This window comes from Coregonus lavaretus, assembly GCF_964263955.1.
Source record: "Coregonus lavaretus genome assembly, chromosome: 6".
Classification (NCBI taxonomy): Eukaryota; Metazoa; Chordata; class Actinopteri; order Salmoniformes; family Salmonidae; genus Coregonus; species Coregonus lavaretus.
Genome location: NC_139993.1, coordinates 57,186,745 through 57,213,707, shown reverse-complemented (window position 1 = coordinate 57,213,707; position 26,963 = coordinate 57,186,745). Strand labels below are relative to the sequence as shown.

The following is a 26,963-nucleotide window of genomic DNA, read 5'->3' as shown; positions in this document are numbered from 1 at the left end:
GAGCAGAGGAGAGGTTTGGAGAGTAGAGGAGAGAAGAGGAGAGGTTTGGAGAGGAGAGGAGGGCAGAGGAGAGGTTTGGAGAGGAGAGGAGAGCAGAGGAGAGGTTTGAGAGGAGAGGTTTGGAGAGGTTTAGAAAGGAGAGGAGAGGTTTGGAGAGTAGATGAGAGGAGAGGTTTGGAGATGAGAGGAGAGCAGAGCAGAGGTTTGGAGAGGAGAGCAGAGGAGAGCAGAGGAGAGGTTTGGAGAGTAGAGGAGAGAAGAGGAGAGGTTTGGAGAGGAGAGGAGGGCAGAGGAGATGTTTGGAGAGGAGAGGAGAGCAGAGGAGAGGTTTGGAAAGGAGAGGAGAGCAGGACAGAGGAGAAGACGAAAAGAGAAAAGAGAGGCTTGGAGAGAATCCTCCTCTAGAAGACTTCCTGAGGATAGAGAGAAAACAGATCCTCCACTAACAAGGCAGAGACGTCTCCAAACAGGACGTAAACGCCTGTGACCTCACAGTGGTGACAGCTCATATCCTTGTCTGTCAACACCATCAGAAGCATCAAGATAGAACCAGGCCTCAGCCGTCCTTGTCATCAGGACCCTCCCCTGTCTCTTCACTCCCAATCACTTCCTCTCCTCTGTGTCTGTTTGTCTGTGTGTGTGTGTGTGTGTGTGTGTGTGTGTGTGTGTGTGTGTCCTCTCATCTAAAGGGTGGTAACAACATCTCAACTTCAATGTAAATCAATTGAATTAGCAAAGAGTTTATGAACTGTAGCTTTAAAGAGATCTACACTGAGGGTACAAAACATTAGGATCCCCTTCCTAATGTCCTCAACTGGCAGCTTCATTAAATAGTACCCGCAAAACACCAGTCTCAACGTCAACAGTGAAGAGGCGACTCCGGGATGCTGACCTTCTAGGCAGAGTTGCAGACTGGCCAATAAAAAAATAAAAGATTAAGATGGGCAGTCTGAGATATGGCTTTTTCTTTGCAACTCTGCCTAGAAGGTCAGCATCCCAGAGTCGCCTCTTCACTGTTGACGTTGAGACTGGTGTTTTGCGGGTACTATTTAATGAAGCTGCCAGTTGAGGACCTGTCAGGCGTCTGTTTCTCAAACTACACTCTAATGTATTTGTCCTCTTGCTCAGTTGTGCACCGGGGCCTCCCACTCCTCTTTTTATTCTGGTTAGAGCCAGTTTGCGCTGTTCTGTGAAGGGAGTAGTACACAGCGTTGTACGAGATCTTCAGTTTCTTGGCAATTTCTCGCATGGAATAGCCTTCATTTCTCAGAACAAGAATAGACTGACGAGTTTCAGAAGAAAGTTATTTGTTTCTGGCCATTTTGTGCCTGTAATCGAACCCACAATTGCTGTTGCTCCAGATACTCAACTAGTCTCAAGAAGACCGTTTTCAGCTGTGCTAGCATCATTGCAAAAGGGTTTCTAATGATCAATTAGCCTTTTAAAATGATAAACTTGGATTAGCAAACACAACGTGCCATTGGAACACAGGACTGATGGTTGCTGATAATGGGCCTCTGTAGATATTCCATTACAAATCAGCCGTTTCCAGCTACAATAGCCATTTACAACATTAACAATGTCTACACTGTATTTCTGATCAATTTGATGTTATTTTAATGGACAAAAAAATTGCTTTCTTTCGAAAACAATGACATTTCTAAGTGACCCCAAACATTTTTTTACTCAGTCAGGCTTCGACCCCTGGTATCATATGAACACACATAAGACATGGAAGAATGCATAGAATTGCACGAAATTAGCTTTAAAACAGCAAAATGTTCTCTCTGCCAACAAGAGGGGTGTGAACAGTTTGGGTGGGGGTTTGTTACTACGCCGATAAATTACATTATCCGTCCGGACCGTTGCCACCTAGAAAATGTGTGTGACCGGACCTTCTCAAATAGTATTTGAGTAACCCTGGTCAATGTCATGGAAAGAGCAGGTGTTCCTAATGTTTTGTACAGTCAGTGTAAGTGTCCAATGAATGGCCTGTGAAGGCGTTGAAAATTAATACCAAAGACAATATGAAAAGAGCCAATATGTCTGCCGATAAATAGAGTTTCAGTTTTGATGCTTTGCCTTTGTGTTCCCACAAAGTCCCTCTGTCCCATCCTATTACCACATGAATCTAAGGCTCACAAAGAGGGAATCACGTCAGCGCCCCAATACAGTCATCAAACCCAGGGTTAGATACTGTATAGAGAGTGTAGAGAAGCCTCGTGTAGAGTTCATATCCCACATTCAATCCGGTCTGCTCCTAAATCTTTGGCTGTCTTATTGATAAGCCTGCTGGGAAGAGGAATCCACAGACGCACGCCAGGAAACTACAGGAGAAAGAGGAAGAGAGGGAACGTTTGGGGAAGTAGGAGAGGGATAACAGGATGGATGAGGTTTTGGAATGGGTTGGAAGGAAAACATTCCTGCTTTTGAGAATTTGAGGGATGTTTTATTGGCCTCCAGAGGTGCTGAGTAGCCTCCGTTAGCTTTGGAGAACCAAATCCATTAGCCTTGCTCCTCTGTGTTGAGCGTGCAATATAACATTGACATCTCCATAGGCTCAGGACTCCCTGTGTTTTAGTGGCTGTGGAGAGCATTTACAAAGCTGTATGTGCATTTACAGATTCCAATAGAATGATACAATACAACTCCGCAGCAGTCAAGCCAGAATATTATTTTATTCTAGGTGGACTGATTCACTGGCCAGTACGACCAGTAAAGTATGTGGTCTGAAACGTCATACCTAATGTCTTCACCTTTATCAACTTTAGCTTTCCGCCTTTAGATGTAGTTTTCCCAGAAAACTACATCTAAAGGAGCTAACACACAGATGGAGTTGACTAGGATGAGCTAACACACAGAAAGGAGTTGACTAGGATGAGCTAACACACAGATGGAGTTGACTAGGATGAGCTAACACACAGAAAGGAGTTGACTAGGATGAGCTAACACACAGATGGAGTTGACTAGGATGAGCTAACACACAGAAAGGAGTTGACTAGGATGAGCTAACACACAGATGGAGTTGACTAGGATGAGCTAACACACAGATGGAGTTGACTAGGATGAGCTAACACACAGATGGAGTTGACTAGGATGAGCTAACACACAGATGGAGTTGACTAGGATGAGCTAACACACAGAAAGGAGTTGACTAGGATGAGCTAACACACAGAAAGGAGTTGACTTAGATGACTGTACGTTTGTCAACAGTCAGAGCCCACAATCTCTGCCCCCTCGGCCCTCTCCTGTCACTGAGGTCAAAGCCTTAGCAGCAGTGTGGCTGATGTCTTACCTTTATAGTAAAAACACATTGGGCTTCAGGGAGCTCCATCTTCCTAATGTTCTCTGGTGTCTCTCCCCCAGGGATGACTGGGAACGTAGGGCAGGCAGGCTAACACACACACGCAGACACACACACACACAGACACACAGACAAACACACACACAGACACACGCACATGTACGCACACACACATGCATGAACACACACACCCACCCATACACACCAGTGGTCCTTGGGGACCAATGGTAAAACAGCCTCCTGTTGCTGTTTTATGGCTTTACACGGCCAGACCTGTGTAAAGCCAACAGGACCAGTAGACGGTGTGTGTATGTGTGTGTGTGTGTGTGTGTGTGTGTGTGTGTGTGTGTGTGTGTGTGTGTGTCTGTGTGTGTCTGTGTGTGTCTGTGTGTGTGTGTGTGTGTCTGTGTGTGTGTGTGTGTGTGTGTGTGTCTGTGTGTGTGTGTGTGTGTGTGTGTGTCTGTGTGTGTGTGTGTGTATGTGTGTCTGTGTGTGTGTGTGTGTGTGTGTGTGTCTGTGTGTGTGTGTGTGTGTCAGTGTGTTTGTGTGTGTCTGTGTGTGTGTGTGTGTGTGTGTGTGTGTCTGTGTGTGTGTAAGCAAGACTGTAAAACATGTGCCTGTGAACCAATGTTTGCTTTTGTTTCTGTGTGTTTCTATGCATGTGTGTGTTCATGTCGAGTGGTATGTGTTCATGTGTGTGTTCATGTCGAGTTGTGTGTGTTTATGTCGAGTTGTGTGTGTTCATGTGTGTGTGTGTGTTCTTTTGCTCTCTCTCTCGCTCTCCCTCTCTCTTCCTGTCTCTCTCTCTCTCTCTCTCTCTCTCTCACGCACTCTCTTTCTCTCTCTCGCTCTGTCTCTCTCTCTCTCTCCCTCTCTCTTCCTGTCTCTCTCTCTCTCTCTCTCTCTCTCTCTCTCTCTCTCGCTCTCTTTCTCTCTCTCGCTCTGTCTCTCTCTCTCTCTCTCTCAAACAGAACCCATGATGTAAGCTTAGCCTAGGCAAACACAGTCGGTCGCTGCTCACAGTCATTTTAAAGGAGAAGTCTTTCCTGTAATTAGCCATTATAAACTATTACTACAGACATTCCCCCTTCACAGAGTGTGTTGGTGGTTTATCTAAATAGCAACCACACTCACTAGGCCTTGCTTGCCTCCCAGCATGTGACGGCCTCAGCCTATCACAATGCACACACAGACAGGAACCACCTTCATAGAACAGGCTTTGTGGAGGATGGTGGTTAGTGGACTTAGGGCCTAAGTTTTTTTAAAATATGTTTTGAACCATGCATTGTTGTTTGACTGATTTGGACATTGGACTTTTTAACCTTTCTGGAACAGAGTTGCTGGACAAGGGATGTTGGTTGAGGTCTGAGTAGGTATTTTGGATGGACCAGGGTTGTAATTTGCTGCTGGCTCAGGATGCGGAGCGGGACTCAGAGGTAGCAGGGTTGTGTACTATTCCTTGTCATTTAGCCTTCTCAGTGCTGTCCCGTTCCCTGTGACTCGCTGGACACACTCCAGACTCTGCCAAATGATTATATGTGTCTGCACGTGTGTGTGTGTGCGTATAATTTAACATATTTACATTTAAGTCATTTAGCAGACGCTCTTATCCAGAGCGACTTACAGGAGCAATTAGGGTTAAGTGCCTTGCTTAAGGGCACATCAACAGATTTTTCACCTTTCGGGGATTAGAACCAGCGACCTTTCGGTTACTCGCACAACGCTCTTACCCACTAGGCTACCTGCCGCTCTGGCCATAATAGTGTGGTAATAGGCCATAATAGTGTGGTAGCAGCCCAGTCAGCCAAACGTCCTCTGATTAGTGAAGCCCTTTCCTGCAGTCAAATGACCAAAGCGCCCTCTAGTGGCCTCATGGGTGGAATGTTATTAATATTTTTCATAATTCCATAATTAATCAAATAATAATAATTAAAGCCGCCGAAAATCCGGTTAACTTTTACTGCAGTGGGCTAAATCAGGGTCACACAGAGTGTTTCTTGGTAGTCTTAATCAAATCTACTTTGAAACAAAAGTATACACCTCACACACATGGTTATGGGTTTAAAAAAAGAAGACACCTGTACCATGTCAGATATAGAGTTGAAATATATTCAATGTTGAGACCCAGTATTACACTTTATATACATCACAGAAGACTGAAATATAACAAAACCGTTTAACAAAGAAACACTGGATTTTCGGCATTTTTTTTTTATAATTGTGGATTAATTCTGAAAGTATGAAAAAGATTAATAACATTGCACCCATGATGCCACTAGAGGCCGATTTGGTCATTTGACTGCAGGAAAGGGTTTTAAGCTTATACATGTAATGTTATTGTATTTCCTATGGAATCTTGGAACCTCTAGTATGTAGACCAGAGCCCTGTGTTTGTGTGTGTGTGCGTGTGTGTGAGTGTGCGTGATTGCATGTGTGTACGTCTGTCTGGAAATCCCATTCTGCAGCAGACGGGAGATGTGGTGGGGTTAGGGGTTAAAGGTCAGTGTAGAGAGGTAATCTTGGCCTCTGAGACTTAATGCTGTCCTCAGAGTTAATGACCCCTTTGACCCCTGACTCACAGCCCGCTTCGCTCGGCCCCCACCCCAGCCCAGACACCGATAGGGTTACCCTTAGATGTTCTCTGTTAGTGTGTGTATGTGTGTGTGTCTGTCTGTCTGTGTGTGTGCGTGTGCGTGTGTGTGTGCGTATGTGTGTGCGTATGTGTGTTCGAGGGTGGATGTACCCCTGGAGTAACATGAGTCCGCTCCAGGGCATCTGCCCCACTCAGCCATAATGTTCCAGGGTGGTTCATGTGGTTATGAAGCAGGAGGATGTAGGACAGGGTGCTTACTGTGACAATATGATAATAGTTATGTGTGTGCCTCATGATGTCATACGCCCTTATATGGTCTCCATCTGGCATGGCTTCAGTCACATGACTGAATAAGGTCATAGTGAGAAGACGTCTCTGTGAGTCGTGTGATTTCTGTGAGTCGTGTGATTCCTGTGAGTCGTGTGAGTCGTGTGAGTCGTGTGAGTCGTGTGAGTCGTGTGAGTCGTGTGTGTGTCAGAGTTTATCTGTGAAAGTTCATGTCCTAGTAGGCCTTTCATGGTTTCCATCAGTGTCCACACACATGCACGCATACAGAGCACATGTCCCCAGTTGGTCAAATCTTTGTTTGTTTACTATTCTTGTGGGGACTTCTGGTCCCCATAAGTATAGTTAAACAGTCCACATACAGTGAGGGAAAAAAGTATTTGATCCCCTGCTGATTTTGTACGTTTGCCCACTGACAAAGACATGATCAGTCTATAATTTTAATGGTAGGTTTATTTGAACAGTGAGAGACAGAATAAAAACAAAAAAATCCAGAAAAACGAATGTCAAAAATGTTACAAATTGATTTGCATTTGAATTAGAGAAATAAGCATTTGACCCCTCTGCAAAACATGACTTAGTACTTGGTGGCAAAACCCTTGTTGGCAATCACAGAGGTCAGATGTTTCTTATAGTTGGCCACCAGGTTTGCACACATCTCAGGAGGGATTTTGTCCCACTCCTCTTTGCAGATCTTCTCCAAGTCATTAAGGTTTCGAGGCTGACGTTTGGCAACTCGAACCTTCAGCTCCCTCCACAGATTTTCTATGGGATTAAGGTCTGGAGACTGGCTAGGCCACTCCAGGACCTTAATGTGCTTCTTCTTGAGCCACTCCTTTGTTGCCTTGGCCGTGTGTTTTGGGTCATTGTCATGCTGGAATACCCATCCGCGACCCATTTTCAATGCCCTGGCTGAGGGAAGGAGGTTCTCACCCAAGATTTGACGGTACATGGCCCCGTCCATCGTCCCTTTGATGCGGTGATGTTGGCCTGTCCCCTTAGCAGAAAAACACCCCCAAAGCATAATGTTTCCACCTCCATGTTTGACGGTGGGGAGGGTGTTCTTGGGGTCATAGGCAGCATTCCTCCTCCTCCAAACACGGCGAGTTGAGTTGATGCCAAAGAGCTCCATTTTGGTCTCATCTGACCACAACACTTTCACCCAGTTCTCCTCTGAATCATTCAGATGTTCATTGGCAAACTTCAGACGGGCCTGTATATGTGCTTTCTTGAGCACGGGGACCTTGCGGGCGCTGCAGGATTTCAGTCCTTCACGGCGTAGTGTGTTACCAATTGTTTTCTTGGTGACTATGGTCCCAGCTGCCTTGAGATCATTGACAAGATCCTCCTGTGTAGTTCTGGGCTGATTCCTCACCGTTCTCATGATCATTGCAACTCCACGAGGTGAGATCTTGCATGGAGCCCCAGGCCGAGGGAGATTGACAGTTATTTTGTGTTTCTTCCATTTGCGAATAATTGCACCAACTGTTGTCACCTTCTCACCAAGCTGCTTGGCGATGGTCTTGTAGCCCATTCCAGCCTTGTGTAGGTCTACAATCTTGTCCCTGACGTGCATGGAGAGCTCTTTGGTCTTGGCCATGGTGGAGAGTTTGGAATCTGATTGATTGATTGCTTCTGTGGACAGGTGTCTTTTATACAGGTAACAAGCTGAGATTAGGAGCACTCCCTTTAAGAGTGTGCTCCTAATCTCAGCTCGTTACCTGCATAAAAGACACCTGTGAGCCAGAAATCTTTCTGATTGAGAGGGGGTCAAATACTTATTTCCCTCATTAAAATGCAAATCAATTTATAACATTTTTGACATGCGTTTTTCTGGATTTTTTTGTTGTTAATCTGTCTCTCACTGTTCAAATAAACCTACCATTAAAATTATAGACTGATAATTTATTTGTCAGTGGACAAACGTACAAAATCAGCAGGGGATCAAATACTTTTTTCCCTCACTGTACACACACACACACACACACATACATACATACATACATAGGGCGGCAGGTAGCTTAGTGGGTAAGAGCGTTGTGCCTGTAACCGAAAGGTCGCTGGTTCTAATCCCCGAGCCGACTAGGTGAAAAATCTGTCGATGTGCCCTTAAGCAAGGCACTTAACCCTAATTGCTCCTGTAAGTCGCTCTGGATAAGAGCGTCTGCTAAATGACTAAAATCTAAATGTACATACACACATGCTTATTTCCCGAGCCCCTGCTCCTCGTGTTTCATTGTAAAGTCCATGATGACATCCTTCTCCCATAAACAACGGCTGACCTTTAACTCTGTATACAGTTCACATCTCTACTCTGGGAAGGACTGTGACGTTACAGTTTTTTTAAATTGCTAACATGCATTGGTCAAAACTGAAGTCACATTGTCAAAATTCTTCACACAGTCAGCGAAACAGAAGTGTATGTGGACCAAACTGTGAATCATTTTTCATTGTTTTCACACAAAATGCATTCAATGACCACATTCTCTGAAATCCATGAACTCTTTTCTCATTCATACTCCACCACCTGCAAAACTATATATTTGCAGCACATGTTTTCAAATGCTAACACACTGTTTCCAAAACTGTTAAAAACACATTCAAAACAGAATGATGGCAAATGTTGTGCATTTCTGCAGTAACCAGATTGAAACATAGAAAATCTCAGCAGAATATTTAATCATTCCAAACACAGCTGATTGCAATTTCAGCTGAAAACCTACCCAAGTGTCCTGTTTTTAGTCTCGTTACCAAACAGACAAAAGAGGACGGCTTCGGAATGATTTAGTTTGGAAACATGGATCAAGGAAGACAGGTTGGTGTGGAAAGAAGAGTGGCAGGGAGAGGGAGAATGCGTGGAGGACAAAGGAGAGGAAGACCAAGAGCGGTGGTCTCTGATGAGATAAGGGCCACAATTATTGACCATGTTGTAAACCATGGTCTCTCTTTGAGAGAGGCCGGTTTAAGGGTGCAACCAAATCTGCAGTGTTCAACTGTGGATTTACTGTATTTTAGAGAGTAATGGAGATGGAAGTGTCACGTCTCCTCCCGTTGCTCCCCTCCGGCGCTCTGATTCGCCAGTCTACTGAGCCACCGGTCTGAGCGCACCACCTCGGCAACACCGGAATGGAAACCCAACGCACCCTAATCACCTCCAGCGCACCTGCACCTCATCATCTCATCACCACCTCTATATAGCCCTGGACTGTTCAGTGTTGTGTTGTGTGTGATTGTTAGTGTCTTGTCGTGTACTCGCTCTTTGTTGTTCTCTTGCTCAGTGTTAAGTAAACCTTTACATTGTTGATTCCTGCGTCTGCGTCCTGCCTCTTCGTATCCTCAGTACTCGTCACAGGAAGCCAGGCAAACTGCACATACATTCATCTTTGTGGATGAAGCTGGATTCAACCTGGCAAAAACACGCCGCATGGGAAGAAATGTGATTGGACAGAGAGCAACCGTGGATGTCCCGGGCCAGAGAGGAGCTAACATCACAATGTGTGCAGCACTGTCCAATGATGGTTTGCTGTTACACAAACCACTCATTGGCCCCTACAATACAGAGAGGCTCATTTCTTTTCTGGGTGCCCTGCATAATCGACTTGTGCCAGCGGAGGAGAGAGCAGCAAGAAACTCCCCTACCTTCGTTGTTGTGTGGGATAATGTGGCATTCCACCACTCTGCTGCAGTCACAGACTGGTTTGCTGCACATCCCAGGATGTCAGTACTATTCCTGCCTCCATACTCCCCCTTCCTAAACCCCATAGAGGAGTTTTTGTCTGCGTGGAGGTGGAAGGTTTATGACCACCATCCACATGACCAGATGTCCTTACTGGATGCCATGAATGCGGGGTGTGGAGACACTTCTCCTGAAGACTGCCAGGGTTGGATTAGACATTCCAGAAGATACTTTCCAAGATGCATCGCCAGAGAAGAAATAAGATGTGATGTTGATGAGAACTTGTGGCCAAATGCAGGAGAGCGAGAGAACTAGAACCCTCGCAGTACTGTACAGTATGAGGGATTATACTATACATGTTGTTGATGTTTTTTTGTAATTATTATTGCAGCCCTGGAATTTCAGGATTTTGTTTTTTGTTTCAACTTTTTATTTTTCAGAAGTAAATTACTATATGCAAAGATATAGGGGCGGGAAGGGGGGGGGGGGGGGCTATTGAAGCAAACTGCTGCATTTCTGAATCATTCTTGTTACATATACTTTAGTACAGTCAATAAAGTGAAAAGGTGTTATTCTTATTCTATAATGAAATACTGATTTTATGTGAAAAATCATTCAAACTTCAAAGAGAAAAGTTAATCATTTATGTAATGCTTCCAGTTGTTAGTTTTTTAGGTCAGTGTGTTATGAGTGACAATGTATGCTTTCTGAGTGAGAATTTTTGCCAGTGTTATGGTCAAACAAGCTTATTTTGAGACATGTATTAAGTGTTTTGGTGGTTTGAGTGAGTTTTGGAGGTGAGAATAACTGTTTGGCCAAGATGCATGTTGGTAATGCAGACTGTGTGAAGAGTTTTGAAAAAAAAAGTGGCTTCTGTATTGACCGATGCTTGTTAGTAATTGAATAGATGTTAGAACAGGACTGAAACTCTACTCTCTGTTCCAGTGTGTGTAGATATAGATGAGAGACTGCCACATCCCTATTATTGTGTAATGTGTGGTGCCCTCTAGTGGTCATAATTCTAACTGTAATGTATACTCATTCTCTCTCCCTCGCGCTCTCTCTCTCTCTTCCCCACTCTCTCTCGCTCTCGCTTTCTTCCCCTCTCTCTCTCGCTCTCTCTCCACCTATCTCTCTCTAACAGTGATGATTTTGATGAGGAGGGGTTCTGCCAACCGTACAGGGGAGTGGCCTGTTCTCGCTTCATAGGAAACCGTAGCATCTTCGTTGACTCGCTGCAGATGCAGGGCGAGATCGAGACCCAGATCACAGGTACGCTGCCTCCCTGTGTGTGTTTCGTGTTTCCCTTCCATCCTCGTGTTTTGATTTTAATCAGACATGGAGTACAGGGATAAGGGTCATGCTCCAGATTTGGTATTCTGTGTAAACCAGACAATTTCAATCCAGACGTGTGTGTGTGCTCCCATCTGACCCTGGTTGAGTCTGTAGCTTGTCATTACTGTCAGTGAGGATGAATAGAGGATATCTGGTTGAGGGGTGAGAGGGAGTTCAGGATGATAAAGTCACAGTATAGAACACACATGATCTACACAGTATGGAACACACATGATCTACACAGTATAGAACACACATGATCTACACAGTATAGAACACACATGATCTACACAGTATAGAACACACATGATCTACACAGTATAGAACACACATGATCTACACAGTATGGAACACACATGATCTACACAGAATGGAACACACATGATCTACACAGTATAGAACACACATGATCTACACAGTATAGAACACACATGATCTACACAGTATAGAACACCCATGATCTACACAGTATAGAACACACATGATCTACACAGAATGGAGCACACATGATCTACACAGAATGGAGCACACATGATCTACACAGTATAGAACACACATGATCTACACAGAATGGAGCACACATGATCTACACAGAATGGAGCACACATGATCTACACAGTATGGAACACACATGATCTACACAGTACGGAACACACATGATCTACACAGTATAGAACACACATGATCTACACAGTACGGAACACACATAATCTATACAGTATGGAGCACACATGATCTACACAGTACGGAACACACATGATCTACACAGTACGGAACACACATAATCTACACAGTACGGAACACACATGATCTACACAGAATGGAACACACATGATCTACACAGAATGGAACACACATGATCTACACAGTATAGAACACCCATGATCTACACAGTATAGAACACACATGATCTACACAGTATAGAACACACATGATCTACACAGAATGGAGCACACATGATCTACACAGTATAGAACACACATGATCTACACAGAATGGAGCACACATGATCTACACAGAATGGAGCACACATGATCTACACAGAATGGAGCACACATGATCTACACAGTATAGAACACACATGATCTACACAGTATGGAGCACACATGATCTACACAGTATGGAGCACACATGATCTACACAGTATGGAGCACACATGATCTACACAGTATGGAGCACACATGATCTACACAGTATGGAACACACATGATCTACACAGTATGGAACACACATGGTCTACACAGTATGGAACACACATGATCTACACAGTATGGAGCACACATGATCTACACAGTATGGAGCACACATGATCTACACAGTATGAAACAATCAATCAATCAATCAATTTTATTTTATATAGCCCTTCTTACATCAGCTAATATCTCGAAGTGCTGTACAGAAACCCAGCCTAAAACCCCAAACAGCTAGTAATGCAGGTGTAGAAGCACGGTGGCTAGGAAAAACTCCCTAGAAAGGCGAAAACCTAGGAAGAAACCTAGAGAGGAACCAGGCTATGAGGGGTGGCCAGTCCTCTTCTGGCTGTGCCGGGTGAAGATTATAACAGAACCATGCCAAGATGTTCAAAAATGTTCATAAGTGACAAGCATGGTCAAATAATAATCAGGAATAAATCTCAGTTGGCTTTTCATAGCCGATCATTAAGAGTTGAAAACAGCAGGTCTGGGACAGGTAGGGGTTCCATAACCGCAGGCAGAACAGTTGAAACTGGAATAGCAGCAAGGCCAGGCGGACTGGGGACAGCAAGGAGTCACCACGGCCGGTAGTCCCGACGTATGGTCCTAGGGCTCAGGTCTCTCAGTTGGCTTTTCATAGCCGATCATTAAGAGTTGAAAACAGCAGGTCTGGGACAGGTAGGGGTTTCGTAACCGCAGGCAGAACAGTTGAAACTGGAATAGCAGCAAGGCCAGGCGGACTGGGGACAGCAAGGTGTCATCATGCCCGGTAGTCCTGACGTATGGTCCTAGGGCTCAGGTTCTCAGAGAGAAAGAGAGAACGAGAGAATTAGAGAGAGCATACTTAAATTCACACAGGACACTGGATAAGACAGGAGAAGTACTCCAGGTATAACCAACTAACCCCAGCCCCCCGACACATAAACTACTGCAGCATAAATACTGGAGGCTGAGACAGGAGCGGTCCGGAGACACTGTGGCCCCATCCGAAGAAACCCCCGGACAGGGCCAAACAGGAAGGATATAACCCCACCCACTCTGCCAAAGCACAGCCCCCGCACCACTAGAGGGATATCCTCAACCACCAACTTACAATCCTGAGACAAGGCCGAGTATAGCCCACAGAGGTCTCCACCACAGCACAAACCAAGGGGGGGCGCCAACCCAGACAGGAAGATCACGTCAGTAACTCAACCCACTCAAGTGACGCACCCCTCCCAGGGACGGCATGAAAGAGCACCAGCAAGCCAGTGACTCAGCCCCTGCAACAGGGTTAGAGGCAGAGAACCCCAGTGGAGAGGGGAACCGGCCTGGCAGAGACAGCAAGGGCTGTTCGTTGCTCCAGAGCCTTTCCGTTCACCTTCACACTCCTGGGCCAGACTACACTCAATCATATGACCTACTGAAGAGATAAGTCTTCAGTAAAGACTTAAAGGTTGAGACCGAGTCTGCGTCTCTCACATGGGTAGGCAGACTGTTCCATAAAAATGGAGATCTATAGGAGAAAGCCCTGCCTCCCGCTGTTTGCTTAGAAATTCTAGGGACAATTAGGAGGCCTGCGTCTTGTGACCGTAGCGTACGTATTGGTATGTACGGCAGGACCAACTCGGAAAGATAGGTAGGAGCAAGCCCATGTAACGCTTTATAGGTTAACAGTAAAACCTTGAAATCAGCCCTTGCCTTAACAGGAAGCCAGTGTAGGGAAGCTAGCACTGGAGTAATATGATCAAATTTCTTGGTTCTAGTCAGGATTCTAGCAGCCGTATTTAGCACTAACTGAAGTTTATTTAGTGCTTTATCCGGGTAGCCGGAAAATAGAGCATTGCAGTAGTCTAACCTAGAAGTAACAAATGCATGGATTAATTTTTCTGCATCATTTTTGGACAGAAAATTTCTGATTTTTGCAATGTTACGTAGATGGAAAAAAGCTGTCCTTGAAACAGTCTTGATATGTTCGTCAAAAGAGAGATCAGGGTCAAGAGTAACGCCGAGGTCCTTCACAGTTTTATTTGAGACGACTTTACAACCATCAAGATGAATTGTCAGATTTAACAGAAGATCTCTTTGTTTCTTGGGACCTAGAACAAGCATCTCTGTTTTGTCCGAGTTTAAAAGTAAAAAGTTTTCAGCCATCCACTTCCTTATGTCTGAAACACAGGCTTCTAGCGAGGGCAATTTTGGGGCTTCACCATGTTTCATTGAAATGTACAGCTGTGTGTCATCCGCATAGCAGTGAAAGTTAACATTATGTTTTCGAATAACATCCCCAAGAGGTAAAATATATAGTGAAAACAATAGTGGTCCTAAAACGGAACCTTGAGGAACACCGAAATGTACAGTTGATTTGTCGGAGGACAGACCATTCACAGAGACAAACACATGATCTACACAGTATGGAACACACATGGTCTACACAGTATGGAACACACATGGTCTACACTTTGTGTCTCATCTCTGAATCCAATTTTACCTCTACAGATGCCTTTGTGCGTGCATGCCTGCCTTTTTGTGTGCGTGTGTGTTCTCTCTGACTATGTAGAATGTAGCCGGTCAAAGTTGAATGAGTTGACATGGAGCTGCCACTGTCTGTCTGTGGTTGTCAGTCCCAACTCAGAAACCCAGAGATTGTGTGGAGCACGTAACTGTACTTTCCCTGTAAAACACAGTATCATACAGGCACTGTAATACAGACAGACAGACAGACAGTCCTTTACTTGATAGCACCCTAGATCTCTGATACTCACTACAGGACCAGACATGATCTGTGTCTGACTGAACCGGACAATGTTCCCCAAAAGTTTTGACGTATGCAATGTGTGCGTGGTTATGACTGCCCTGTATGATTCTTGATCTTCCTGGGAAAATAAAGGTTAAATATATTCCACATAGTTATAGTAAGTATTTCTAGACTTCAGACAACATCTGATGTCCATATATTCACATTCCCACTTTTCCCATCCAGCCGCCTTCACCATGATCGGAACGTCCAACCACCTGTCGGACCGCTGCTCCCAGTTCGCCATCCCGTCTCTGTGCCACTTTGCCTTCCCGACATGTGACCGCAGCTCTGGGGCAGACAAGCCCAGGGACCTGTGTAAGGTATGATGACATGCTTCAAAACTACGACTATACCTACATCTATTTAGGCTTGTAGCGTTAAACACTGACTGTGGCCGAAATGGCACCCTATTCCCTATGGTTCCTGGTCAAAAGTAGTGCACTATTTAGTGAATAGGATGCCATTTCAGACACAGCCGCTGACTGATTACATATTTTTTTAACTGCAGCTACAGCTAGACCTATTCATGTCAATAGATATAACCAATCATTTATTTGGTGTGAAATGGCCTTAGCTAGTTTAGTAGTAGTAATTGCCTTCTGGGGTAGGCTAACGTGTTCAAATGTTGTGTTGCTTTTATTGTTTGTATGACCCTCAACTCTCTCCTCCTGTCCTCTCTGTGTAAGGATGAGTGTGAGATCCTAGAGAATGACCTGTGTAAGACCGAGTACATCATCGCCCGTTCCAACCCCATCATCCTGAAGAGACTGAAGCTACCTAACTGTGAGGACCTGGCAGCACACGACAGCCCAGAGGCTGCTATCTGTATGAGGATCGGAATCCCCATGGTCGAGCCCATCAACAAGAGTAAGACTGGAATTTTATTTTTATTTTATTTTTTTGGGGGGGGGGGGGTAGATCAGCTTTAATATTGCGGATAGACTTTGAGTTCTATCAAATTAATAGTTTGCATCATTTGGATGGATATGGAATTATATACTGTACACAAAGACTATTGCACATCTTCATATCAGACACGATCGACTAGAGAAAGATACTTTTTACTTATTTTTACTGTCTACCTCAGCGTTTTCTATTATACACTGCTCAAAAAAATAAAGGGAACACTTAAACAACACAATGTAACTCCAAGTCAATCACACTTCTGTGAAATCAAACTGTCCACTTAGGAAGCAACACTGATTGACAGTGCTTTCACTCTAGTGGTAGCATGAGACGGAGTCTACAACCCACACAAGTGGCTCAGGTAGTGCAGCTCATCCAGGATGGCACATCAATGTGAGCTGTGGCAAGAAGGTTTGCTGTGTCTGTCAGCGTAGTGTCCAGAGCATGGAGGCGCTACCAGGAGACAGGCCAGTACATCAGGAGACGTGAAGGAGGCCGTAGGAGGGCAACAACCCAGCAGCAGGACTGCTACCTCCGCCTTTGTGCAAGGAGGAGCAGGAGGAGCACTGCCAGAGCCCTGCAAAATGACCTCCAGCAGGCCACAAATGTGCATGTGTCTGCTCAAATGGTCAGAAACAGACTCCATGAGGGTGGTATGAGGGCCCGACGTCCACAGGTGGGGGTGGTGCTTACAGCCCAACACCGTGCAGGACGTTTGGCATTTGCCAGAGAACACCAAGATTGGCAAATTCGCCACTGGCGCCCTGTGCTCTTCACAGATGAAAGCAACACTGAGCACATGTGACAGACGTGACAGAGTCTGGAGATGCCGTGGAGAACGTTCTGCTGCCTGCAACATCCTCCAGCATGACCGGTTTGGCGGTGGGTCAGTCATGGTGTGGGGTGGCATTTCTTTGGGGGGCCACACAGCCATCCATGTGCTCGTCAGAGGTAGCCTGACTGCCATTAGGTACCGAGATGAGATCCTCAGACCCCTTGTGAGACCATATGCTGGTGCGGTTGACCCTGGGTTCCTCCTAATGCAAGACAATGCTAGACCTCATGTGGCTGGAGTGTCAGCAGTTCCTGCAAGAGGAAGGCATTGATGCTATGGACTGGCCCGCCCGTTCCCCAGACCTGAATCCAATTGAGCACATCTGGGACATCATGTCTCGCTCCATCCACCAACGCCACGTTGCACCACAGACTGTCCAGGAGTTGGCGGATGCTTTAGTCCAGGTCTGGGAGGAGATCCCTCAGGAGACCATCCGCCACCTCATCAGGAGCATGCCCAGGCGTTGTAGGGAGGTCATACAGGCACGTGGAGGCCACACACACTACTGAGCCTCATTTTGACTTGTTTTAAGGACATTACATCAAAGTTGGATCAGCCTGTAGTGTGGTTTTCCACTTTAATTTTGAGGGTGACTCCAAATCCAGACCTCCATGGGTTGATACATTTGATTTCCATTGATAATTTTTGTGTGATTTTTGTTGTCAGCACATTCAACTATGTAAAGAAAAAAGTATTTAATAAGATTATTTCATTCATTCAAATCTAGGATGTGTTATTTTAGTGTTCCCTTAATTTTTTGGAGCAGTGTAGTTGTTCTGTTAGAACCCATAGGGTCCATTAACAAAATACCTATATACTTTAATGTTAACATGTCACTGCATATTGGAGTGAAGCCCATCAACAATAAAATAAAAACCCTCTCACTTATACATACAAATTGTCTAACAATGTTCTTATGTTCTTCTCCCTTTTAACCAGACCACAAGTGTTTCAACAGCAGTGGTTCAGACTACCGCGGGACAGTCAGTAAGACCAAGTCAGGTCGTCAGTGCCAACCTTGGAACTCCCAGTACCCTCACAGCCACACCTACCTGGCAGTGCGCTTCCCCGAGCTCAGCGGAGGACACTCCTACTGCCGTAACCCCGGCAACAAGCAGGAGGGACCATGGTGTTTCACGCTGGACGAGGGGGTCCGCATGGAGCTATGTGACATCAATGTCTGTGGTGAGATATAGGGGGGGTTTAAGGTTTTATAAGCGCTAGTGACATCCCTATCTGTGGTGAGAGAGGGTGTTAGCAGTGTGCCAGGCTGGGTTATAAGGCTTTATAAACACACAGTTATGCTTTTCACTGTTTTGTTATTATTGAGAGTCAGTGCTGCGACCTATCAAATAGACACAGTAGTTGTTATGTTATGGTCTGTTTAACAATAAGTGACAGTACCACCTGAGTTCATTATGTTAGTAATTTACAATGTATTTACAGTGTTTGGGTTGCCAAGACCTGACATTAACCCTGTGTCCCATCTAGATTATAAGGAGAAGCGTGGGGGCAGTAACATGGAGATTCTGTACATCCTGGTCCCGAGCATAGCCATCCCTCTGGCCATCGCACTCCTCTTCTTCTTCATCTGTTTGTGTCGTAACAACCAGAAGGCTTCCCGCCCCCCAGCCCCCAGACAGCCCAAACCTGTCAGGGGACAGAACGTTGAGATGTCCATGCTCACCAACTACAAACCCAAGGTATAATATGTAGCTAAGTCTCCTCTCTTTCTCGCTCTCTCTTTCGTTCTCTCTCTCTCTCTCTCTCTCTCTCTCTCTCTCTCACTGGGGCTCTTTGTAATGTGTGACAACAGTATGAGTATTTTGCCTATAAGTTCATTCATATTCTCCTGCCGATCATATTAGTCAACACTGCATTCTTATAATGTTATTTCTGACATATCTCGTTTAGAAGGTTATCCAGGCTGTGTTATGTGAGACAAAGGTCTACTCCCTGATGTTATAGCCAATCAAAGCTACAGCTGTAGGGGACTGGCTCTGTCAGACAGGCCAGTGTTGTGGTCCCCATCAAAGTCCCTGTCATCTCTGATTTAGATTGACCTGTGGGAATCTAGAAGAGTGTATCCTTCTGTCACAGAAAAACTACAACCACTAACAATACAGTGTCTACTGTCTGAGTCTGTCTGTCATCCCTAAATACATCTGCCCCACCGCTCCTGTCCTCCTCCTCAATGTCACTGCTATCCACCAGGCCTTGTTCCAGGTCACCTAGGGTTTGTTGTTCATGACAGCATTGGCCCCGCCCGGCCCGGCATGCTGCGAGGAGAGGATGAGCCTGGTTTGGCCCCAGGGAGGGAGGGAGAAACCCAAACCAAAAACATCTGTCCCCCTTTCATAACATTAACATCCCCCACCACCATTCCATTGCTAACCAGCCCACTCCCCCAAACAGTCCTCCCCTTCCATCCCCTAACCCCCCCTCTTAGCTGACTGTGGCCTCTGTCAGGAATTTAATTTTTCATTTGGGAGTTCCTGGAATCTTTCATCTCCTCCTCCCTTCACCTTATATCTCCTCCTGTCCTGACTTAGCCGGAGCCCCCTTGTAACAACCCCCCCCTCCCCTTGTCGGTTCGGTCGGTGTCATTAATTTTCGGATTATTGTCCCAGCTCTATCAAGTCCTCTTTACTGTAGTGCATTTGACTAATGATTGAAGATGAACATTCCATTTTAATTTCAAGTCAATTCAGGAAGTACACTAACGGTCAACAGTTTTAGAACACATACTCATTCAATGGTTTTTCTTTGTTTTTACTATTTTCTACATTGTAGTATAATAGTGAAGACATCAACTATGAAATAATACACATATGGAATCATATAGTAACCAAAAAAAGAAATCAAAATATATTTGAGATTTTTCAAATAGCCACCCTTTGCCTTGACAGCTTTGCACACTTTTGGCATTCTCTCAACCAGCTTCACCTGGAATGCTTTTCCAACAGTCTTGAAGGAGTTCCCACATATGCTGAGCACTTGTTGGCTGCTTTTCCTTCACTCTGCCGTCCGACTCATCCCAAACCATCTCAATTGGGTTGAGGTCGGGGGATTGTGGAGGCCAGGTCATCTGATGCAGCACTCCATCACTCTCCTTCTTGGTAAAATGGCCCTTACACAGCCTGGAGGTGTGTTGGGTCATTGTCCTGTTGAAAAACAAATGATAGTCCCACTAAACCCAAACCAGATGGGATGGCGTATTGCTGCATAATGCTGTGGTAGCCATGCTGGTTAAAATAAATCACAGACAGTGTCACCAGAAAAGCACCCCCACACCATAACACCACCTCCTCCATGCTTTACGGTGGGAAATACACATGCGGAGATCATCCGTTCACCCACACCGTGTCTCACAAAGACACAGCGGTTGGAACCAAAAATCTCAAATTTGGACTCCAGACCAAAGGACAAATTTCCACTGGTCTAATATCCATTGCTCGTGTTTCTTGGCCCAAGCAAGTCTCTTCTTCTTATTGGTGTCCTTTAGTAGTGGTTTATTTGCAGCAACTCGACCATGAAGGCCTGATTTCACACAGTCTCCTTTGAACAGTTGATGTTGAGATGTGTTTGTTACTTGAACTCTGTGAAGCATTTATTTGGGCTGCAATTTCTGAGGCTGGTAACTCTAATGAACTTATCCTCTGCAGCAGAGGTAACTCTGGGTCTTCCATTCCTGTGGCGGTCCTCATGAGAGCCAGCTTCATCATAGCGCTTGATGGTTTTTGCAACTGCACTTGAAGATACTTTCAAAGTTCTTGAAGTGTTCCGTATTGACTGACCTTCATATCTTAAAGTAGTGATGGACTGTCGTTTCTCTTTGCTTATTTGAGCTGTTCTTCCCATAATATGGTCTTGGTCTTTTACCAAATAGGTTTATCTTGTGTATACCCCACCTACCTTGTCACAACACAACTGATTGGCTCAAACGCATTAAGAAGGAAAGAAATTCCACAAATGAACTTTTAAGAAGACACACCTGTTAATTGAAATGCATTCCAGGTGACTACCTCATGAAGCTGGTTGAGAGAATGCCAAGAGTTTGCAAAGCTGTCATCAAGGCAAAGGGTGGCTATTTGAAGAATCTCAAATATAAAATGTGTTTTGATTTGTTGAACTCATTTTTGGTTATTACATGATTCCATATGTGTTATTTCATAGTTTTGATGTCTTCACTATTATTCTACAATGTAGAAAATAGTAAAAATAAAGAAAAATTAGTAGGTGTTCTAAAACTTTGGGCCAAGAAAATGTGGAATTGGAATTTGGTTTACTTTCTGAATTGACTGGAATTGAAATGTAATTAACCCCAACCCCAATTCCCTATGTGCGATGGCAGGATTGCTCTACACGTACAAGTTGTGTAGTTTTGGAGTTCGGTCCATACCTTTTTGTTTGAGGGAGGGGGGATTGACAGTTTCCTAAATTAAAACCAGACTAAGTCAGTGGCACAGAAGATAAATATCTTTCAAATGTTGATGTTTGGTTGTGTTGACAACAAAACACAATTCAATATCACAAAATATCATCACATTTTAAATCAACCAGATCTGGAAACCCTAGGCCTATTGTATTGTCTATTGTTAGTTGAATTCTGGGTTGAATTTAAACAATAGCTGTTGATGACTTTGAAAATGCTATATAGGTCTAAATAGCATAATTGATTATATATAATATGCCATTTAGCAGACGCTTTTATCCAAAGCGACTTACAGTCATGCGTGCATACATTTTTGTGTATGGTTGGTCCCGGGGATCGAACCCACTACCCTAGCGTTACAAGCGCCGTGCTCTACCAGCTGAGCTATATGAGTGATAAAGTATGGTCACATTTCATTTGCTCTGTTAAACCTTTCTTTGGAATGACTTTGATAGCAACAGTGAATCTATTTTTTCTTTAAGTGGAGATATCTCAACAATCATTCTAACTATAGCACATTGGTAGTAGTCAGTGACAAATTTTACATTTTAGTCATTTAGCAGACGCTGTTATCCAGAGCCCAGAGTGCTGGTGACTCTCAGATCCACCTCTACGCAGACGACACCATTTTGTATACATCTGGCCCTTCATTGGACACTGTGTTTACAAACCTCTTAACGAGCTTCAATGACATACAACACTCCTTCAGTAGCCTCCAACTGCTCTTAAACACTAGTAAAACTAAATGCATGCTCTTCAATCGAACGCTGCTGGCACCCGCCCACCCGACTAGAATCACCACTCTCGACGGGTCTGACCTAGAGTATGTGGACAACTACAAATACCTAGGTGTCTGGTTAGACTGTAAACTCTCCTTCCAGACTCACATTAAGAATCTCCAATCCAAAGTTAAATCTAGAATCGGCTTCCTATTTCGCAAAAAAAGCCTCCTTCACTCATGCTGCCAAACATGCCCTCGTAAAACTGACTGTCCTACCGATCCTTGACTTCGGCAATGTCATTTACAAAATAGCCTCCAACACTCTACTCAGCAAATTGGATGTAGTCTATCACAGTGCCATCCGTTTTGTCTCCAAAGCCCCATACACTACCCACCACTGTGACCTGTACGCTCTTGTTGGCTGGTCCTCACTACATGTTCGTCGTCAAACCCACTGGCTCCAGGCCATCTATAAATCACTGCTAGGCAAATCCCCGCCTTATCTTAGCTCATTGGTCACCATAGCAGCACCCACCCGTAGTCTGCGCTCCAGCAGGTATAGCTCACTGGTCATTCCCAAAGCCAACACCATTCCTTCCAGTTCTCTGCTGCCAATGACTGGAACGAATTGCAAAAATCTCTGAAGCTGGAGACTCTTATCTCCCTCACTAACTTTAAGCATCAGTTGTCAGAGCACCTTACCGATCACTGCACATGTACACAGCCCATCTGAAATTAGCCCACCCAACTACCTCATCCCTATATTGTTATTTATTTTGCTCTTTTGCACCCCAGTATCTCTATTTGCACATAATCTCTTGCACATCTAGCATTCCAGTGTTAATACTAATTGTAATTATTTTGCACTATAGCCTATTTATTGCCTTACCTCCATAACTTGCTACATTTGCACACACTGAATATATATTTTCTGTTGTATTTTATGACCTTATGTTTTTTTTTACCCCATATGTAACTCTGTTGTTTTTATCGCACTGCTTTGCTTTATCTTGGCCAGGTCGCAGTTGTAAATGAGAACTTGTTCTCAACTGGCTTACCTGGTTAAATAAAGGTGAAATAAAAAAATAATAAAAGAGCGACTTACATTTTTTATTTTTTTAGTTAAGCTGTACCTAGATCAACTCTCCAGGAAGAGGTGCTGCCCAGACTATTGTATATTTTCTGATAGTGGAAATAAGTTGAAGATCTGACGTTGTTTTAAAGGTACAAATTCAACCAGTAGAGGCTGCTGAGGAAAGGACGGCTCATAGTAATGGCTGGAACGGCGCGAATGGAATGGCATCAAACACCTGGAAACCACTTATTTCCGCTCCAGCCATTACCACGAGCCCGACCTCCCCAATTAAGGTGCCATCAACCTCCTTTGAATTCAACATATTTTATACAAGGTTATTCTATGTTGAAATTGTTTCCATGATGACATAATCCTGTGGTTGAAATTTCACCCTCAAAACAACAGTTTTGAGTTCCTCATCCATTGATTACTTTTTTCAAATCCAATGTATTTTCCATGTAGATTCCACGTCACAATACGTTGATAAATTACGTTGAAACAACGTTGAGTCAACCAGTTTGTGCCCAATGGGTCTTGGCTCCCCTCTAGTTCTCATGGTTCAGTCCCCGGCTGGGTTGATAATTACAGTTATCTGTCATCCCTCAAACCAATGTTCACCTTCTGTTATTAATGGGTCTCATTTATACCACATTAATAATTACATAGAAAATTGATTACCTGCAATTTCTGAAATCTGCACTAACGGTTTATTGTTTGTGTTGGGAGCACGTTGCCAGATTGTGTTGGGAGCGTGTTGCCAGATTCTAGGCTGGCGTTGGTATATTTATGCATTTTTCTGTCTGGAGCTGAAGTGATTTATTGACGAGTTGAGCTGAGGCGAGGAGAGAATGGATACAGACTAATAGATAATTATGAAGTCTCCAGGCAATACACTCTTATATTAGGCACTTTTCCTACCTAAAATTATAACGAGCACCAATTGTAAGCTGTTAAGTTTGAATGTCTGTCTACATACAAGACAGTTATGAGTGCTGAATATGTGTATAAAGCTGACTGGAAATTTCAGCATGTAACCCTTTCTCCCCCTCTCTTTCTCTCTCCCTCTCTCTCTTCTCTCCATCTTTCTCTCTCTTCTTCTCTCCATCTTTCTCTTCTTCTCTCCATCTTTCTCTCTCCCTCGCTCTCTCCAGAGTAAGGCCAAGGAGCTCCCCCTATCCGCAGTGCGTTTCATGGAGGAGCTAGGTGAATGTGCATTTGGTAAGATCTACAAGGGCCACCTGTACATGCCTGGTATGGAGCATGCCCAGCTTGTGGCCATCAAGACCCTGAAGGACTTCTCCAGCCCTGGCCAGTGGGGGGACTTCCAACAGGCATGTTATTATTAATGTTACTGTGTTGTGGTAGTAATTTATGCTATCTTTGATTGGTGCTTTTGATGCTCTCTGATGTTAGCTACTGTTATTGTGTTATGGTATCCATTGATGCTGTCTTTAATTGGTGCCTCTGATGCTATCTGATGCGCTCCGATGCTATCTGATGCGCTCCGATGCTATTTGATGCTCGCTGATGCTATCTGATTATATATTTTGGTGATCTTTAATGGTACTTATGGTTTTTGGTATTCTGTTTTTCAGTTTTTCGTCTTGGACATTATGTCAGGTTTTTTGTCTGCTGCTGTTTGGCATTTGACATGAAATTTCCCCGCCAATATTTTTTTAAGTACCTATCTACTTATCTATCTATATCTAGGAGGCATCAGTCATGGCTGAGCTGCACCATCACAACGTGGTGTGTCTGTTGGGGATAGTGACCCAGGAGCAGCCTGTCTGCATGCTGTTTGAGTTCCTAAACCAGGGGGACCTCCATGAGTTCCTCATCATGCGCTCTCCTCACTCTGACGTGGGCTGTAGTAGTGATGAGGACGGGACCGTCAAGTCCATCCTGGACCACGGAGACTTCCTGCACCTGGCCATCCAGGTAGCTACCATAAATACTGTATCATCTACTACTGTTGGGCCTTTGAGCAAGGCACTTAACACAGCTCTCCATCCAGGGGCTCTGCTCCATGGCTGACCCTGGTCCTCTCAACCTTTGTTTGGGGGGTTGAGATCGTAGTCCAAGAAGAAGAAATAGAAGCGATATAATACACATTTCTGTCGCTCACAAAAATGGACACTAAAGGATCTATTCTATTCTACTTTACTCTATTCCAGGTGGCTGCTGGTATGGAGTACCTGGCCAGTCACTCCTTCGTCCATAAGGACCTGGCGGCCCGTAACATCCTAGTGGGGGAACGGCTCCACGTCAAGATATCTGACCTGGGTCTGTCCCGAGAGATTTATGCCTCTGACTACTACAGGTACTGTAAATGGCTACCTGTCTACCTGACCCTAACCCTAGACCTGACCCTAACCCTTACCCTGACCCTAACCCTAGACCTGACCCTGACCCTGACCCTGACCCTAACCCTAGACCTGACCCTAACCCTGTACACCTACTACAGGCATATTTACATTTTAACATTTTAGTAATTTAGCAACCTTATACAGAGCGTCTTACAGTCAGTGCATTCATTGCATATTTCCTTGTTTAGTTGACTCACCTGGTTAGTTTGTCATTGCTGTAATGTTTAGTGTGATTTGATGTTCCAGCTGATTTTTATTAATTTTAGAATAGAAAGTAACTTTGGGTGTTTTGAAAAAAGCTTATAAATGTATTATTATTATTATTCCAGGGTCCAACCCAAGGCTTTACTCCCCATCCGCTGGATGCCTCCTGAGTCCATGGCCTATGGGAAGTTCACGACGGAGTCAGACATCTGGGCTTTTGGCGTGGTGCTGTGGGAGATCTTCAGCTACGGCCTGCAGCCCTACTACGGCTTCAGCAACCAGGAGGTCATGGAGATGGTGAGGAAACGCCAACTGCTGCCCTGCCCAGAGGACTGCCCCCCCAGGGTGTTCAGCCTGATGACAGAGTGCTGGCAGGAGGGCCCAGCGAGGCGTCCGCGGTTTAAGGATATCCACGGTCGTCTCCGGGCCTGGGAGGGGCTGTCATCCCACGGCAGTTCTAGTACCCCATCAGGAGGCGGGGGCAACGCCACCACCCAGACCACCTCGTTGAGCGCCAGCCCTGTCAGTAACCTCAGCAACCCACGCTACGCCACCGCTGCAGGCTACCTCTACCCAGCCCAGGGGATGCCCGCGCCAGGTCATCCAGGCCACCAGATGGCAGGCTGGACCCCTATGACCCATGGAGCGCCCATGGCCCAGAACCAACACCAATGCTTCATCCCTGTCAACGGGTACCCCATCCCCCCGGGCTATGCTGCCTTCCCTGCAGCCCACTTCCAGGCCCAGGGCCCCCCCAGGGTGGTGCAACACCTCCCCCCGCCCAAGAGCAGATCTCCCAGCAGTGCTAGCGGCTCCACCAGCACCGGTCATGTGGCCAGCGTGCCATCCACGGGGTCCAATCACGACGCGAACACGCCACTGCTGTCGCACTGCGTGGCAATATCCACCCTGCCAGGGGGCGGTACCATGCAGGTGTACGGACACATGTCCCAGAAGGCTTTGCAACAGATGGACCCCTCGCACACGTCCACGCTGCTGGCCGACGCCAACAGACTCATGTACAGCGACTCGATCATCACCGCTGACCTGTAAATACACTACAGACCTGTACTATATAATATCTCACCTGGTTGATTTGATGCTTTGTTTCCTTTTACCTGTTTTGTTTTTGTAAGAAAATTATTGTTTCAACTTTTTACTCTACTTGTAAATACATGTACGTAAACCCCGAATGAATGAGATGCAAAGATTTATATTAAAATAACTTTTTAAATAAGAGAGCTAGTAGTCGTGGC

The 26,963-nt window shown here is 45.0% G+C and overlaps 1 protein-coding gene across 2 annotated transcripts in view; it reads left to right on the top strand.

Annotated features, from left to right (window-relative positions):
- ror1 (receptor tyrosine kinase-like orphan receptor 1) overlaps window positions 1–26,760 on the top strand; it is a gene marked incomplete at both ends in the record, with an annotated part of 226,718 nt that extends 199,958 nt beyond the window's left edge. For both annotated transcript variants that reach the window (XM_084163580.1, XM_084163581.1), the window contains 9 exons: window positions 11,003–11,130; window positions 15,349–15,485; window positions 15,852–16,032; window positions 17,846–18,091; window positions 18,398–18,609; window positions 24,289–24,468; window positions 24,848–25,075; window positions 25,312–25,457; window positions 25,833–26,760. In XM_084163580.1, coding sequence (XP_084019706.1) covers window positions 11,003–11,130; window positions 15,349–15,485; window positions 15,852–16,032; window positions 17,846–18,091; window positions 18,398–18,609; window positions 24,289–24,468; window positions 24,848–25,075; window positions 25,312–25,457; window positions 25,833–26,760 — 2,386 coding nt within the window. The remainder of the gene's footprint in view (window positions 1–11,002; window positions 11,131–15,348; window positions 15,486–15,851; window positions 16,033–17,845; window positions 18,092–18,397; window positions 18,610–24,288; window positions 24,469–24,847; window positions 25,076–25,311; window positions 25,458–25,832) is intronic.
- Window positions 26,761–26,963: the final 203 nt, after the last annotated feature.